The 14662-nt window shown below is 47.5% G+C and overlaps 1 protein-coding gene across 1 annotated transcript; it reads right to left on the bottom strand.

The window, feature by feature from the left end:
- Positions 1 to 130: 130 nt before the first annotated feature.
- rsph1 (radial spoke head component 1) lies at positions 131 to 14650 on the bottom strand. The gene is made up of 7 exons (XM_022251735.2): positions 14480 to 14650; positions 12644 to 12757; positions 10804 to 10909; positions 9427 to 9653; positions 8371 to 8442; positions 7479 to 7707; positions 131 to 2421 (listed from the first exon to the last, which is right to left on the bottom strand). Exons 1-7 carry the CDS (start codon positions 14531 to 14533, stop codon positions 2246 to 2248), a joined length of 978 nt encoding a protein of 325 aa, XP_022107427.1. The 5' UTR covers positions 14534 to 14650; the 3' UTR covers positions 131 to 2245.
- Positions 14651 to 14662: the final 12 nt, after the last annotated feature.

The following is a 14662-nucleotide window of genomic DNA, read 5'->3' as shown; positions in this document are numbered from 1 at the left end:
GGTGAACCCAGGTACCCTCAAGCATGACGGGCATGTCCCAATAACACTTCAACAACTTTTGTTCAGATTTACCACTTAGGGGTTTTTGAAACAGCACAGACGACAAAGAATAGCACAGTCAGACGTCACATTTCCCAGGAATACATGTTCGCAAACTTTTAATTCATTTTCAAATCAACAAGGCACTGAATATTATTAATACATATAAATAAACAATCAGGATTATTCAAACTGTAAAAAAAAATCCATTAAAAATCAGAAATTTCAATTTCATTAATGAAGTTCTCTTCGACGGACGGCTCTAATCCAGGTACATGTACTTAAATTTTGTATGCTCGCTCATAAACACAGGAAATTGAACAGTAACGAGGAAATCTGTTAAATAATACAACAGTTGGACAACCCAAAACTCTAGTGCTGCAAGTTGTCTGTGCCTTCAGCACAAGTGGACTATCCCAAACTATGGGCGGTTTCGAGCAATCAGTTGTCATCCACCGATGGATATTGCTTGGTACCCTGAATGTACATGTACTTTGTGATCAGGTCACCAGGGAAAATTGATCAGTGGTCAACGATTGGTCACTGCTCAAACTTTTTATATAAAAATGCAGTTGTGACCTTTGGCATAGTTTGGGCATCTTGCCTCTGATCTGGGCACATGGCCATACATGTAGTTTGGGCATCATCTCTAACTTGGGTGCCTGTACCTGGCCACAGTTTGGGCATATTTCTGATCTGGAAGCAGGTCCCCTCCTCTAAGCTCATGATGTACCAGCAACCACCTTCCCCCCAAAAGGAAAACCAAATGGGGCCAGATATTTTGTATTAAAGCACAATTGAATGAAACAACCTATCCAACTTTTTGAAAACCCTGTCTGTGCATCATTTTTCTGATGCATTTTACATCAAAATTCAATGCTACTCCAGCTTTTTCCTTTACTCGTAAAAATTTTTTTTGCCGAAACGTCTTTTAGCCTGAAAACCCTTCGTACAAATCATTAACCGTTCTTTTGATAACTAAGAGACAATATGCAATTTTAAATGCACTTGAAGCAACTTTACTATTTTGGCTGCTGCAGTAGAGTTATCTGAAAATGAACCATAGAGGGCGGTGTACCATCTTTACATTCAGAGCTGTACATAGAGTAGCGCCAACTTCAGACTTTGGAACCAAAACTTCTCAGAGAGGATAGAGTGCAATAAACAGAGCCACATTGACTGGGCTGTGGCTATTCAGCACAGTGCATCAGTGACAAAACTTATAGCCATAGTCATAGCCACAAAAATAGATGTACCTGATTTGGTCGCAGCCAAGGGCAGATCCTGGGTCAGGGAGGGGCAATGGAAGCTACACACCCTCCCCCACCAAATTCGTTTCTATGACAGCGGCAATTGTTTTGGTCTATTATCTTATAAAAGGGTGTGACAAGCACCAAACTGTAGCGTTAACCCGAAGCAAGGCCATAAAAAAAGTTACATAAAACATTTGCAACATTTTCGGCCAACAAAAACCAATTTATTACCCCCCCAAAAAAAAAAACTTGTCAGGGTCTGTCCCTGGTTACAGCCTTACGCATGAATTTGTAACTTGCCAATGCAGCACAGAACTTTGTCCATTTTTGACTCTGCATCCGTTCAACACTTGCACAATACAATATGCCTCGGAAAGTGAATTTAAAGAGAACTTCTTTTTTATTTGTATCCAATTTTCTCTACAGTTAAAAAACACTGACCCCAATTAGAGCAATAGGGCAGCAAGTGCCAGGAAACTATGTACACACAACAAGAAAAGGGAACAGCCCAGTGAAGGCGTCATTACAGACACAGGTCCTTCAAACTGGCATTGAGAAACGACTGGAGTAACCCAACGAACATCTGCGATGTGTCAAAACCAAGTTCTTCTAGGGAGCTGGTCAGAAACTTTTATTCTGCTGTATAAATTCAGATATTCCCCCTTGGAGAGATTTAATTCTCGAAAATGGACTGTCTTGAGCAAAATGTACAAATTTGAAGTTCATAAGAGGTGAAAACATTTGTTTGTTTTGTGGTATTTCCATTTCCAAGAGTGATCAGAAGAGTCTGTTTTTGACATATCACGCCAGAATTTCTACCTCTCCTTCAGAACACAACGGCCAGATAGATGTGTCCCTCAACGATACCGGTCACCATCCCACAGTTCTTCAAACAACGAACCTCCCCCCCTTCAAAAATGCCCCAATCCATAGGGCTGTACCTCAACTCCCCTTTAATCTGCTTCCTCGGCCTCTTCCACTACCGGTGAAGGCGGTTTCTGATCATCGTCACCCTCCCCACCTTCATCGGCAGCTTCCTGTTGGCTTTCATCCCCCTCCGCTGGAGGTGGAGCCTCCCCTTCTCCTTCCGGGGGTGCAACTGGTTCGCCCTCAGTGGCTCCTTCTTGGGCTAAGCACAGAGGATACAGTAGAGACCGCATTTCACTCATTGCAATTTGAATTACATTGTCTCGCACTGTATTTATTCACTGATGAATATGAGTCATGCTATAAATTTGAAGTCCATTTTTTTCCCGGTCCAGTCACATCAGGTGTTTGATTTTGTGTAATGTTTAGAGCACATTCTGTAATTTCAAATGGCAAATTACCTGACCACAAATAAAATAACCTGAAGTCAATCAATTAAAAACATGTACAGGTCAGGTGTCACAGGGACAGAGAATGTCAAACCACACATTTACAGGATGACCCATCCACAATTTTTTTTAATAACAAAAAAACATGGTTTAGTTTGAGGTGGTATAGGAAACATGAAGGCCAGTTCACACTTTTAGAGAATGTGAAAGCGATATGAACGTGACGTCACACAACACTGCCAGCGAAATTCACTTGGTGCCCAAAGTGGCAGAACTGGCCGACAGGGTCCAAGTCAGGTGCCTCATTAACTAAATGAGTTTGTTATTTGCCAATCTCCTGTTGTTTTTACGCCAAGAAATACGACTGTATACACAGAAGTTGAACACTAATTCTAATGCAATGAGTTGTGATAAGCAGACTAGAAGTCAAGTCTCTAGTCATTAAACGAGTGCAAGGGCATTGAGTAGGGGGGGTTGAAAAAAGGAAGTTTTAAAAGGGGAAACAAGGGGAAACGCAAAATAATGGAGGAAAAGAGGTAAATATAACTATGTCTGAGACCTTTAACCACTACCTGCTGGGTGACCCGTTTTCGAGCACATAGGCTTTATACACGAAGCCGGGGAGCCCGAAACCGGGACAAAAGAGCGGGCTTTGTAACGAAAGACTGTGCTTGGCACAAAAGACTGAGCTGCTGGGCATTACCAACATTTCTTCACTCTCAATAGTGGAGATAATCCAGCCTTGTTTTGAAACAGTATACCACGGTTTGGGGCATTTAGTCGAGCGGATTACCACCAGGGACAAGAGCGCTCCAGCAATGCAGCGATGAGCTACACAGCGCTACTACATGCTAATCTGGCCCCTATTGAAAAGAGGTCAGCAGCGCACTGAGCCAGGTTCGTGAACAAAAGACATTATATAACACCGCACAATCTCGGCTCTTTTTACAAGGCTGCAGGCCCGGCTGAAATACTCGGGCGTCAATAGATTTTGTCTGTCAGGCTACAGTGGCCACCAGAAGGTAATTCATGTGGGTATAAACGTCCATTAATTGAAACGATGAATTTTCGAAGATTTTTGAAAACTGAAAATCTTGAAATTTGCCTGTTTTCATGCACTGCATTTTTCAAACCACCCGCAGCATGTGGTTAACAGAATTTCTGCAGTCCCTCTAAGCAACCTGCCCATCTTAACCATTTTTCGGATCCTCACCAACAGCTCCTGCCCCCTCAGCATCCTTACCAATAGCTCTCCCCCCCTCCCCCTCTCAGCCACATCTAACACACTTACCACCAGCTCCCCCCCCAGCATCCCCATCTATACACCCCCTGCTCCACCTCTCAGCCACATCTGACACACTTACCAGCAGCTCCCCCCCCCAGCATCCCTATCTATACACCCCCTGCTGCCCCTCTCAGCCACATCTGACACACTTACCACCAGCTCTCCCCCCCCAGCATCCCCATCTATACACCCCCTGCTCCCCCTCTCAGCCACATCTGACACACTTACCACCAGCTCCCCCTCCCCCCAGCATCCCTATCTATACACCCCCTGCTGCCTCTCTCAGCCACATCTGACACACTTACCACCAGCTCCCCCCCCCAGCATCCCCATCTATACACCCCCTGCTGCCCCTCTCAGCCACATCTGACACACTTACCACCAGCTCCCTCCCACATCCCCATCTATACACCCCCTGCTGCCTCTCTCAGCCTCATCTGACACACTTACCAGCAGCTCCCCCCCCCAGCATCCCCATCTATACACCCCCTGCTGCCTCTCTCAGCCTCATCTGACACACTTACCACCAGCTCCCCCCCCCCAGCATCCCCATCTATACACCCCCTGCTGCCCCTCTCAGCCACATCTGACACACTTACCACCAGCTCCCTCCCACATCCCCATCTATACACCCCCTGCTGCCCCTCTCAGCCACATCTGACACACTTACCAGCAGCTCCCCCCTACATCCCCATCTATACACCCCCTGCTGCCCCTCTCAGCCACATCTGACACACCACCAGCTCCCCCCCACATCCCTATCTATACACCCCCTGCTGCCCCTCTCAGCCACATCTGACACACTTACCAGCAGCTCCCCCCCCAGCATCCCTATCTATACACCCCCTGCTGCCCCTCTCAGCCACATCTGACACACTTACCACCAGCTCCCTCCCACATCCCCATCTATACACCCCCTGCTGCCCCTCTCAGCCACATCTGACACACTTACCACCAGCTCCTGCCCCCTCAGCATCCCAATCTATCCACACCCTGCTGCCCCTCTCAGCCACATCTGACACACTTACCAGCATCCCCATCTATACACCCCCTGCTGCCCCTCTCAGACACATCCGACACGCTTACCACCAGTTCCCTCCCACATCCCCATCTATACACCCCCTGCTGCCCCTCTCAGCCACATCTGACACACTTACCACCAGCTCCCCCCCCCAGCATCCCTATCTATACACCCCCTGCTGCCCCTCTCAGCCGCATCTGACACACTTACCACCAGCTCCCCCCCCCCAGCATCCCTATCTAAACACCCCCAGCTGCCCCTCTCAGCCACATCTGACACACTTACCACCAGCTCCCCCCCCCACATCCCCATCTATACACCCCCTGCTGCCCCTCTCAGCCACATCTGACACACTTACCACCAGCTCCCCCCCAGCATCCCTATCTATACACCCCCTGCTGCCCCTCTCAGCCACATCTGACACACTTACCAGCAGCTCCCCCCCCCCAGCATCCCTATCTATACACCCCCTGCTGCCCCTCTCAGCCACATCTGACACACTTACCAGCAGCTCCCCCCCAGCATCCCTATCTATACACCCCCTGCTGCCCCTCTCAGCCACATCTGACACACTTACCAGCAGCTCCCCCCCCAGCATCCCTATCTATACACCCCCTGCTGCCCCTCTCAGCCACATCTGACACACTTACCACCAGCTCCCTCCCACATCCCCATCTATACACCCCCTTGCTGCCCCTCTCAGCCACATCTGACACACTTACCACCAGCTCCCCCCCCAGCATCCCTATCTATACACCCCCTGCTACCCCTCTCAGCCACATCTGACACACTTACCACCAGCTCCCCCCCCCAGCATCCCCATCTATACACCCCCTGCTGCCCCTCTCAGCCACATCTGACACACTTACCACCAGCTCCCTCCCACATCCCCATCTATACACCCCCTGCTGCCCCTCTCAGCCACATCTGACACACTTACCACCAGCTCCCCCCCCCCCCCCCAGCATCCCTATCTATACACCCCCTGCTGCCCCTCTCAGCCGCATCTGACACACTTACCACCAGCTCCCCCCCCCCCAGCATCCCTATCTAAACACCCCCAGCTGCCCCTCTCAGCCACATCTGACACACTTACCAGCAGCTCCCCCCCCCAGCATCCCTATCTATACACCCCCTGCTGCCCCTCTCAGCCACATCTGACACACTTACCAGCAGCTCCCCCCCAGCATCCCTATCTATACACCCCCTGCTGCCCCTCTCAGCCACATCTGACACGCTTACCACCAGCTCCCCGCCAGCATCCCCATCTATACACCCCCTGCTGCCCCTCTCAGCCACATCTGACACACTTACCAGCAGCTCCCCCCCCAAGCATCCCTATCTATACACCCCCTGCTGCCCCTCTCAGCCACATCTGACACACTTACCAGCAGCTCCCCCCCACATCCCCATCTATACACCCCCTGCTGCCCCTCTCAGCCACATCTGACACACTTACCACCAGCTCCCCCTCCCCCCAGCATCCCTATCTATACACCCCCTGCTGCCCCTCTCAGCCACATCTGACACGCTTACCACCAGCTCCCCGCCAGCATCCCCATCTATACACCCCCTGCTGCCCCTCTCAGCCACATCTGACACACTTACCACCAGCTCCCCCCCACATCCCTATCTATACACCCCCTGCTGCCTCTCTCAGCCACATCTGACACACTTACCAGCAGCTCCCCCCCCCACATCCCCATCTATTCACCCCCTGCTGCCCCTCTCAGCCACATCTGACACACTTACCAGCAGCTCCCCCCCCCCCCAGCATCCCCATCTATACACCCCCTGCTGCCCCTCTCAGCCACATCTGACACACTTACCACCAGCTCCCCCCCCCCAGCATCCCCATCTATACACCCCCTGCTGCCCCTCTCAGCCACATCTGACACGCTCCCCAGCAGCTCCCCCCCAAGCATCCCCAGCTATACACCCCCCGCTGCCCCTCTCAGCCACATCTGACACACTTACCACCAGCTCCCCCCCCCAGCATCCCTATCTATACACCCTCTGCTGCCCCTCTCAGCCACATCTGACACACTTACCACCAGCTCCCCCCCCCCAGCATCCCTATCTATACACCCCCTGCTGTCCCTCTTAGTCACATCTGACACGCTCCCCAGCAGCTCCCCCCAAGCATCCCCAGCTATACACCCCCTGCTGCCCCTCTCAGCCACATCTGACACACTTACCAGCAGCTCCCCCCCCCCCCACATCCCCCTCTATACACCCTCTCCTGCCTCTCTCCCCCCCATCTGACACGCTTCCCAGCAGCTCCCCCCCAGCACCCCCATCTATACACCCCCTGCTGCCCCTCTCAGCCACATCTGACACGCTCCCCAGCAGCTCCCCCCCAAGCATCCCCATCTATACACCCCCTGCTGCCCCTCTCAGCCACATCTGACACGCTCCCCAGCAGCTCCCCCCCAAGCATCCCCATCTATACACCCCCTGCTGCCCCTCTCAGCCACATCTGACACGCTCCCCAGCAGCTCCCCCCCAGCATCCCCATCTATACACCCCCTGCTGCCCCTCTTAGTCACATCTGACAACCTCACCTGCAGCTGCTTCCCCCTCCGCACCCCCTTCCGCCGATGCTTCCTGCCCACCTTCCTCCATCTTCTCCTCTTCCTCCTCAGCAGCCCGCTGTGCCTCCGCCTCAGCTGCTGCGGCTGCCGCTAGCTCCTCCGCTGGGTTGTACTCGCTGACGGCCCGGATCTCTCCGGCCCGCCATTTGGGAATCGTGACAGTCTGTGCCTCTTCATCCTCTTGGTCGCCATTCTGTGGCTGGAAACAAAGACAAAAACATTTAGCTTGAACTCCAAGATAAAGCTCTCCTGGACCACTGGCTTGGCCGCTACAAATAAACAAAATTATATCATTTTCAAACTAATAATAAAAGGGTATTGCTAGAACTTCTTTAAAAGGCTCTGCTTCACAAAAATTAATGATGGTTGTCTTTCCAAGAACATTCGTACTAAATCAAGTTTAACAACCTGATAATGTTTGTCCACTGTAAAGGCTGGTTTTAGATCCTGTGCAACAGCTAATGCAAAAGGGTAACATATTTCAAGTTGGGTGATCTTCTGCTTGCAAGTGTACTTGTCTCCACCCCGATGCCACCAAGGCTTCTGGAGTAGGGGGCCCTCATCTGTTTTTTTGCAAAACCAGTTTGTAGGGACGTCTCCTCAACCCACTGGACTTCAAAAGATCAATGTGTCGGTCGATTTGTGGTACCAGCGTGTTAAGTAGGAAAAACGGCAACATGGAAGGGTGTCATCCTGGCCAGACGACTGTCTGTGAGACCTATGCACTCCTAACGTGCTTGCAAAGGGGATATCAAAGGATATCAAATGCTGCAGGTTATGCAGGTGACTGGCTTGTTTTTTGGGTCATGGTGTGGGTCAAAGGAAATGCCAAGATTGGAGCAGTTCAGTTCTGGAAACTTACCTGCTCCACTGGGACGTACTGACCGTGCTGTTCGCATCCGATGTCAAACAAATACTTGCCCTTCCCTTGTGGCTGCAACATAAACAAGAAAAAACTGTTACTTTTTCACCGACAGATAATATTAAACCTATCCATTTACAAAATGACAGCAATGCAACAGTGAAATTTCATGAAGTGCCATCCAACTTGGGCCGTACTTCAATTTCTGGACGGGAAGGTAAACATCAGCACCAAACTGAAGTGAACAAGCGTACAGCCACGCATGCGTCAAAAGCAGTAAGTACCATCTTCATTCCTAGTATATACTTGGTGTAGTCAGCAACATCATTGGACACATGCCTGTATTATGCGACTCAATCCTTTGGTCGGTGATCCCGAGGATGTGTGGTCGAGCATGTGTGGGACCCTCAAGGGGCCGTTAAAGGTGGGAATTTACGTTTAACTTGAAAAACGTTTTGAAAACTTTCCCACACTCCGTAAATGTTTAAAACGTCCCACCCTCACCATGGTGTCACTGAAAACGTGAAGCATAACAAACTGTGTGCAATGTAAATAGTTGATACAAAGTTCCGGTGATGAATTCATGGTATTCCTTTGCTATGACTGAGCAGTAAAGTGTTCCGAAAATCAGATTAGATTTTCCAGGCATCGTTTACAATAAAAATGAATGCCAGATTCCATCAATTAAAACTTCAAACCTCTAAAAGGGGCGGTCCCGTTTAAACATTTGGGCAAATCTTTCAACAGATTTTGAACTTTTTTATTTGAACGCTTAAACGTGTAAACGTCCCCTCCTTAGTGGCTGTGGGCCACAGCCAGGTGTTGTACCAAAAATCGCTCTGCAACACTATCTCAGTTTCAAAAAACAGTAATGCAAAAATCTGGGGCAAATGACCACTGAGGGTCAGCATCTCTGAAGCCTAATTTTGTGAAGGAGTATGGCTGTGATATTGGTATTTTTGGCAAAAAAAAAAAATAATTGTACCTAGGCCAAATTTGTTGTAGAATTAATGCTGTTGGCGTGGGGTAAAAAAGGGAGAGGAAAAAATCAGTCACCTGATCAGCGATCCATCCTCCCTGGAAACGATGGTTGGCGTGGATCAACTCTCCGGCACCCTCACGCTTGCCGTTCACCCAGGTGCCGACGTAGCGCGTGCCCGTGTCCTTGTAGGTGTAGACACCTTGGCCATGCCGCAGGTGGCTCTGCCACTCGCCTTCGTAGGTGTCACCGTTGGGATAGGTGTAGGTACCAAAGCCGTGACGCTGGTCATCCACCCAGTTGCCTGTTTTAGGAAGAAAATGGGAGTGATGTTTAGTGGGGTTATCCATTCTTAACTGCTGTGCCATCTGAGGAAGTTGGTGACTGCTGTTTTCTGTTTGTATTTTTGAGCTCTTGTTGAAGAGATAACCCAAGCTGCAATCCTGGACAAAATAGTCTCCCCATTCAATGTTGCGGTCTTTTATTGGACCAAGATTCGGCCCAGCTTACCCAATGAGAAACAACACTGACAGGGGGCGAGGGGAGGCATGTTCCAATGAGATTTGTCCAGGATTGTAGCTCAGCAAAGTGTACATGTGTACATTTCATCAAAATGGCACGAACCTAACATACAAGAATGCATGCAGATTGGGTTTCAACATGCACACTGCATACTGTAGATCCATGCATTCTGCCTGCCTTCATCTGGCTGCCTTCAGCTCTACGGACCAATGTTATTCATCCAGGGGGGCATGCTACATGTATTTTCCCACATTTCCACACAGGAATGTCCTGCATCACTTCTCAACACGGTCGTGCTTTGAGCTGAAAGTACCTTAACCCGTTGACGACGGGAACTTTTTCTGAAAGCCGACTTCGAGAGTTCCAGCCTTGCTTGGCCACAAAGGCCACCTGCCAAACCGCAAATTCTCGGTTTGTGGCCCTGCGTGCTCTGCACGCTTTGAATTACACGGTGAAAAGGCTCATTGTTCGGTGGCATGCGGCTCTACTCATGCTTCCACATTCCCGTTGCCTCTTTTCAAAGTGGGGACTATTGTGAAGCTGGTGATTATGATGAAAATTTGGTCTTTTCATTTCTGGGCTACACACAAAGACCAATCACCATATATACAAGAGCCAGGGTCTGCCTTCTTTCACCGTGTTCGCTCGAACGTGGGCCGAGAATAATAGCTGAAAAGCGGGCTGAGGATCTCAATTTTTACGGCGGCTCTTACCGTCATCCGTCGCGAAAGGGTTAAGTCGCACCAGTTCCAATACCTTCCTGCACGTGAGTCCACAAGGGGCTGTGCTGAATGATATGGCCGACCTCACATGTGAACATGTTCTCCAATGACCCATGAGGCACGTCAGTTTGTGTAGGTGCTGCCTAAACTCCAAAGTTACTCATTCCCAACATGTCTACACCCCACCTTGAGCCTCTCAACACTGCTTACCCTCATACTTGGAGCCGTCTGGGTAGATGAATGTTCCCGTTCCATGCTTCTTGTTGTGTTTGTACTCGCCCATGTACCGGGCACCGTTCTTGAACTTGTACACACCCTGCAAGGCCAGTGACACAGGACATCCACAGTTTAGTTTTCCAATGTACTTACGTGTACTGACAGTAAGACACAGTCCAATTTACCGCCTCAATTACTAAAATTAAATAAATCAGTCGCATACAGAGTTAGAAAATAACCTGCGGATTGATGTTCTCATGACATCTCATGTTATGGTCAGGCTCACGGGTAATTTAAATATTCAAACACACAAATTGGAACTACATCAGTGCAGTTGTTTGGCGCATAAGTGCAATCGAACCTCATTAACCCGAACAGTCCTCAGTTCTCCAACAGGTGAAGGACTGAGGACTGTTAGGGTTAATATAAGTACTGTTTATACAACATTCTGCTTGTAACAAGGGAATCTGTACATGTAGGTCAAAATCCTTTGTTCTTTGTTGTTTTCATTCCTGATAACACAAGGTTTCGGTTGTAACAAGGTACTCTGCAAAGTCTGAAGGACCCCTTATTAATGAGAATCGACTGTACTGGCATCCTTCGCTTTTACTTACAAATGGCATGTATTCATATTTTCCACATTTGCCTGAGTTTTATGTTTGTTGACAACTCTCTGCAACTGCACAACTGTCTATTCTGTTCTCTATGCTGATTGGAGGTACAACTGGAAGTTCAAATACTTTTGTCAAAATCTACAAGATGCGTCGTCCACAAATTCAGACTTACATGTAAGTAACGTAAACAAATTTCACTGTCATCATCATGGTAACCAAACGGCAAATATTTCAAAAATTTGGCTCTGATCCTTTAGCAATTGGCAAGAGAGAACATCTATTGCTGCTCTCAAAAAAAGTAGGTGGCAGCAAATAAATGTGCTTTACAATAAAACTTTGGGCATTAACTTAAATTTGTCAGCTGGAATCCTGCAGATGCTTGCATCTCAATGTCTACAAACAATGAATTTTCGTGAGTGCAATGGTAAGAATAATTTCAGGGGGTGACAGATGAAATGTTCCATTCCATTCCAGTCAGCTTCGCCTTGTGGAATGGAACATTTCCTCTGTCGCCAAATTTAGCAAAATCTAGCAATTTTTTTGCGCACAAATAAAGGATAATTCGCCTTACGGGATAGAACATTTTATTTGTCACCAAATTTAGCAAAATCTAGCAATTTTTGACGCATAAATCAAGGTTACAAGTACTGTAGATTTCCCTGGAATAACATCTCAGTTTTGCTCATGAATATGGAAATTTACATTAGCATTAAAATCCACGAAAGGACTACAAATCAGGTTAGACCTCTGTACTGATGACACCACTGATGATTTTTCTATAATATTTGTTTACATGTGTGTGTGTGTTTGCTATGCCGCTCTGTGGACCGTAAACTCCCACTCGCTCCATAGGAAAGTGCACACATGCCGACATGTAAACAAAGTTTGATGTCATCAGTAAACAGGCCTATTGAAACACCACCCAGGTGCATGGTCAAGGGCTGTAATGACCCTGCATCCATGGCCCTTTACCAATACTCGACTTGGGCTCCGTCTCAGGCTTCATTCCCAAAACCAATCCCCAATTGTGGGCCTGAAGCGTTTAAATTAAATTGGCTTACTGTAATTTCTGGCTCTCTTGCGTCTTATTTGATGTTTTGTGGCAGTATTAGACTTACAGCTTCAAAGTCAGCTAGTTAAAAAACCAGGTGAAGCCTGAGACGAAGCCGAAGTTGAGTATCGGAAAACGTCCCATATCTTGCCATAAACCGGGCACCTACCTGGCCTTGTCTCTTGCCAAACTCATACATGCCCTCATAAGTGTCTCCGTTGGGTAGTGTGGCCTTTCCTTTACCATGTCTCTCCTCTTTCTCATTTCGTTCCCCCTCGTATTCCTGAAGCCACAAAAAGAAATCAACACAACCCCTGCCCGTCAAAACAATGTCTGATAGAGAAATTCAACTTGAACATTTGTCAGGCGTGATTCTTAAGTCCTTAATTTACGATTGAGCCTGGAAGTACAAAGTCTCGCAGTGAGCTTTCAAAACCCTTGCGAGGCCCGCCTACCGGGATTTTACATAGCATTGGCCTGTAACATTCTATTATTTTTCAAAGTGTGATTTCTGACTGAAGCCACCCCACAGAAACACGAGTCGTTAGAATTTTATCTTTACGTTTTTCAAGTAATACTGTCGAAAAGTCACCTGGAGATGGGTAAGAAAAATAAATTTTCCTTCAGGACCTTTCACTTCCGGCACTATCAATCCTAGGTCTCCTTGTTTGTGTATGTTTAGGTTTGATTCAGCACTTATGAGAACGAGAAATGTATACATGTATGTTGTGAAGATTTACATGTACCTGTAGTCAATGGGTTCTGGATTCATTTGGGCCGGCCCGACATCCGCAAAAGTTAGACGGGACTTGACAAGTTTTGTTAATGCCAATCATTTCTTTGATTTTATTTGTTACAAAATTTACAGCTGCTAAACCAATTTCGGTCCCCTGTTCTTGTTAAAATTTTTACCAAAAGACTGCCACAGAATGACTTTGTTATTTTACACTGATCATCCAATATTTCAGATTTTTAGAAGTGAGAGGTCAATTTTTTGGCACAATTAGTATTTCTCTTTCAGGTCAGGCAATTTTTCACTTTCTACAGATTCTAAAATTATTTCATAGGAAGCTCTTTCACAAAGTCCCCTCTATTTGTGGGTTGTACAGGACCAACGATGCAGAGGGAGTCTAGCAGACTGGCCCGGGTCTTATTACTTTAACTCACTGTACGTCGCCGAAGAATGGGCCTTTAGTTAATTATCAATGCACACTAGCACACTAGGTACATGACCATGTACATTTTAGCTTCCTTCCATTAAGACGTATACAAACCAAGCGAAGAAGTTCTCCTTCAAATATATCGGTTATGAGGGGCAGCGAAAACATGTCACCCAACAGCGAATGCTTCCCTTGGTGTTACATGTAAGATTGTAATGATCAGATAATGTTTCCTAATAGGACAAAAATAAACACATTTTGAAAATGAATTTGGTCGAAGTCATGACCACTTTTTACTGCACGTGAGTGTGGGATGGGACCCAGGGTAGGGAGGTAGTCCACTACCTTGGGGGCCTAGGCCCCATTTATGGAGCTAAACAGAGACTGACGTTATTGACTTCGGTGAGAGTTCCATAGCCTATATTTATACAGACATCACCAGTTTTCCCTTTCAGAAGGCCCAACGTTAACTGTTAGTTAATAGGCCAAGGTAAAGGACTACTGCCTAGTTAGCCATCACCACATCGGCATCATTCAGAGATTGGCCTAGGAATTCCTAAAGCATACATAGTCAAATTTAGCACTGAAAATGTTGAACCATTCATTTGGAAACACTTGGAATTTTGCAGACCAGTCTGACAACGTTTGCACATAGGGTGTCAAATGATGTCTGGATATGGAACTATTTCCTTGACTTCGAATGTCTACGAAACTATGAAACTGAGATTTACATGGGGTCCGAAAACTGGGCAGGATTCTTTTTATGACAGGCCTAGGCCATAGCCTACATTGTAGGAATCTGGAAAGCAACCATGGCCCTCCTGATCCCTTTTAACTACACTTACCCCCAAATAAGGCCCTTGTTCCTCTTCGTCGTAGTCTGAGCCAAGATCCGACATTTTTGGAGATTTCGAGTTATTTTCTCAAAAAGTTTAGGGAGCAGTGTTGCAGCTTTCGTGTATCAGGTTGTTTTTTTTTCTAGTTCAGCACTTGATAAATAATATTTTTAAACGCCCAATTAGAGCCCA

Source organism: Acanthaster planci, linkage group LG10, assembly GCF_054643075.1.
Source record: "Acanthaster planci isolate LZ-2023a linkage group LG10, COTS_SCS, whole genome shotgun sequence".
Taxonomy (NCBI): domain Eukaryota; kingdom Metazoa; phylum Echinodermata; class Asteroidea; order Valvatida; family Acanthasteridae; genus Acanthaster; species Acanthaster planci.
This window is presented reverse-complemented; position numbering and strand designations above follow the sequence as displayed.

What these genes read in the sequence shown, in the direction of transcription:
- rsph1 (XM_022251735.2), bottom strand. Translation starts at nt 14,533, where the DNA reads ATGTCGGATCTTGGCTCAGACTACGACGAAGAGGAACAAGGGCCTTAT. An exon ending in AGACGGCTCCAAGTATGAGG is followed by an intron (nt 9,654 to 10,803) that starts GTAAGCAGTGTT and finishes TTCCTAAAACAG; the next exon opens with GCAACTGGGTGGATGACCAG. An exon ending in GGAGGGGGAAGCAGCTGCAG is followed by an intron (nt 2,422 to 7,478) that starts GTGAGGTTGTCA and finishes CTCTGTGCTTAG; the next exon opens with CCCAAGAAGGAGCCACTGAG.